The sequence below is a fragment of the Aplysia californica genome, unplaced genomic scaffold (assembly GCF_000002075.1).
Source record: "Aplysia californica isolate F4 #8 unplaced genomic scaffold, AplCal3.0 scaffold00061, whole genome shotgun sequence".
Taxonomy (NCBI): Eukaryota; Metazoa; Mollusca; class Gastropoda; order Aplysiida; family Aplysiidae; genus Aplysia; species Aplysia californica.
Genome location: NW_004797331.1, coordinates 1,388,003 through 1,391,226, shown reverse-complemented (window position 1 = coordinate 1,391,226; position 3,224 = coordinate 1,388,003). Strand labels below are relative to the sequence as shown.

Genomic DNA, 3,224 nt, shown 5'->3' with positions numbered 1-3,224 from the left:
CTAGCCTAGGCCTAGGGCAAAGCTACACACGACCAAAAAAAAATACAAAGAGAGTCGGGGAGACGAGAAAGGGAGGCTGGCTGCGATGTCACCTTTGACCCTTGCTATCCATTATACCTGATTGTGTATCACGCGCGAGGAGGGATGAAGGCGGTGGTATGAGTGGCACAGCGGGCAGTGGTACGCACAGGCAGTGTGTTACAGTAGGCCTAGTGTGCTGTATCGTGACTGGCCGTCTAAATTAAGTTTTCATTTCCCATTCGACCACAAAACAAAAACAAACCAGCGAACAAAAACTACCATGGCGGGTGTCTAAATAACAGTGCACACTTTTGCGGGACCGCTATAGGCTTACTTACAAACAAAGGGAAATAGCACGGGGAATTTTCTACATGAAAATCTCTGGATTATGTCTACTTCGCACGCTTCGGCTTTAAGCACGCTTAAGCTTTCTCCCGATGACCGTGCTTAAAGCCGGCATGGACTGTATCAACACAAAGGGTAATTCAAAACCTGTCATCATCCAAAGACAACACACGCAAACTTGCACACACACACACACCAGTAATAGGTCCACTCAAGGCATAACTTATCACAGAGCCTCATGAAGTAACAAGCAGAAGTATCTCTCTTTCATCCTGAAATATCATACAGCCAAGCTCACATAGCAAATACGCACACAGTGAACAGATGTTTAGGTCCCGAATTTTTTCTTGTTTGTGTTTATCTTTTGTATTTAAAACACCTACACAGCAAAGTCAGCACATTGTGAAAAAACGGCCGTATCCCACCAATTTTGCTATATGCATGCTAGACTGTATATGTGAGGTAGCGAGGTGGAATCAGGCTCTCGTCAAAATAATGAAATCGAAGAAAACAGCAGTTTTCTCCCTGCTTAGCAATTTTTATCAAATTTTTGTTTTTTGGCTCAACACCTTTTATGTCCATTTACAAACACATTCCTTTGAGGATTTCACCGAAAACGTTGATTAAAGGCTTTAGTTTCCATGGACTGTCCAGCTTTGGAATTTACCTAGCTTTGGTGGCCATTTTCTCTCAAATTTTACCTCTTAAACCAGATGACCCCTACCTCCTTCAATCCAAAATATCTCCACTTCTATTGAAGATGGATGGGTAATTTTTTCCTTGAAAGCAGGACAAATGAACAAGCTTTAAGATGATACCAATAACTCAATATGCCCAAAAATTGACGAGAGCCTGATACCACCACGCTGCCTCACATATATATATGTAAACAGGAAACAGGCTCATTTCATATACCTGCCAAGCCTGACAGGTTGCCACTCAACCCGTTCTGATTTTTGCTCCAGGTGTTCGGTCTCAATCTGCAGTTTCAGGCAGTCAAGAGAGCCAAAAGTCATGTCTCTACAGACACAGGCATGCACACACGTTCATATTTCCACAAACAAATCTTTCTGTTACAATATACGGTTGAACCCCGATATACCATCAACCTTGATAGGAACATGAAGTTGGTGGTAGGCCTATTGCAGGGATGGCAGTATGACGGATATTTTGGGGGATGGGGGGAGGGATTTATAACGGGAGTTTCACTGCACTTTGTAAACACAAGCTGCTGCAGCGGCAGCAAGCAACACTTTTATGTTTCCCAATCCTCAATGGATATACAGCAATCTACTGTATGAGAGACACATCAATATCCCCCGTAGTGCGACACGGAGACACGTGAATCTGTCGGCTGCGGCTCTCGTTGTACACCTGGCCTGGGCTGAACTCCACCAGACACGAGGCAAACTGTGCGGAGGACGTGCTGGACACGCTGGACACTTGAGACTCTGACCGCAGCTTCTGGGACTGCAGCGGCGCTGAGTCGCTGTCTGAGTCACAGCCGTCTATGTCAGCCAAGGATTGTTCTGTACACGAGATACACAAATGAAACAGTCAAACAGGACTGAATGAAAAAGAAGAAACAGAACTGGCAAAGCAAAACAAAAACTCTGACCAGCAGCCGAGAAATACTTACAAAAAACTACTTTTGATAACCAGCGTCAAACAGGTGGAATGGTTATGAACTCTTCATTTGAGAATGTTGATAGAAATAACCAAAAAAAAAAAAAAACCCCATTAAAAAAATGTCAGCTAGGCCTGAGATCTTGTAAAGAAAATGTAAGAAATAAAATAATAAGAATGGCTTCATCTTTTTTAAAAATTAGTTTGTTGTGGTTCAGGGCTTACGTATATATGAGTTACACTGATCTCAAATGTTGCAGAATGTTCGTCAGCTAAAGGACAACATAACCCCCCCCCCCTCTCCAAATGAAACAATTGTTGAACAAAGATTTCCCTACAAGTGTAAAATAAACTAAAACAGTGTCTCCTCACCAGTTATGTAGTCAAACAATGAAAAAGGCTCCACACCCCACAGGAAACTGTTTCCATGCTACATGTCTTATCTTTATCACCCATCACATTGAGAAACATGACACCATCGCAGATCAACGAATCAGTGAAAAGAAATGAATATTTTATCCTCATCCTCACATTGACCAACAAAAAAGTGTACAGAGATGGATGTTGTATCTTTATTCCACCACAGACCAACAAGACATTGTTATAGTTTTAGTAACGTTTTACGGCGGTCACAACTGCATAAGGTCATATGAGGTCCAAGGGGTGGATGTCAACAGAGAAGTCCAAACGAGGAATCAGGCTTACTTTGCTCACCTCTCTAACCTCAACAGCACAAAGTCTGCTTAATTCAACTATCAAGGTATTCAAGAAATAGCAGTTAACAAAAGAGTGACAAACATCCAAAAAACTAGAGGAAAATGACGACAGCAAAAATGAGGAAAGAAAAAGCAGCAGTTCCCCTATGTTGTTCTGGCTCAGTATGAGCGTGATATTGATAAATCAGCCCATATACAATTCTACTGTGCATAAGAACATGTTAATACCCCCCTCCCCCCCTCCTTTGGGAATGGCCTAAAGACAACTTCAGTCAGTAGCACTGCCCTGGTGGGGGGGGGACAAGACAGTATGTTTTGTCCACATTCCACCACAGACCAACAAAACAGTGTAAAGAAATGAATGCTTTATTCCCCCCTCCTCCTAACATACCAACTCACAGACCAAAAAACGAGTTTAAAGAGAAAAGGGAGATAGAAGTTTCACTCTCATCCCCACACTCACTTGACTTACCAACGAAGGAGTGAAAAAAAAGATGAATGTTTCACCCTTCCCCC

The 3,224-nt window shown here is 42.6% G+C and overlaps 1 protein-coding gene across 1 annotated transcript in view; it reads right to left on the bottom strand.

Moving 5' to 3' along the window:
* Window positions 1–1,534: 1,534 nt before the first annotated feature.
* Window positions 1,535–3,224, bottom strand: part of LOC101864513 (trafficking protein particle complex subunit 10) — a 27,938-nt gene continuing 26,248 nt past the window's right edge. The window contains exon 24 of the mRNA XM_005093286.3: window positions 1,535–1,895. Within this exon, the coding sequence (XP_005093343.1) occupies window positions 1,657–1,895 (239 nt within the window). The 3' untranslated portion in view covers window positions 1,535–1,656. The remainder of the gene's footprint in view (window positions 1,896–3,224) is intronic.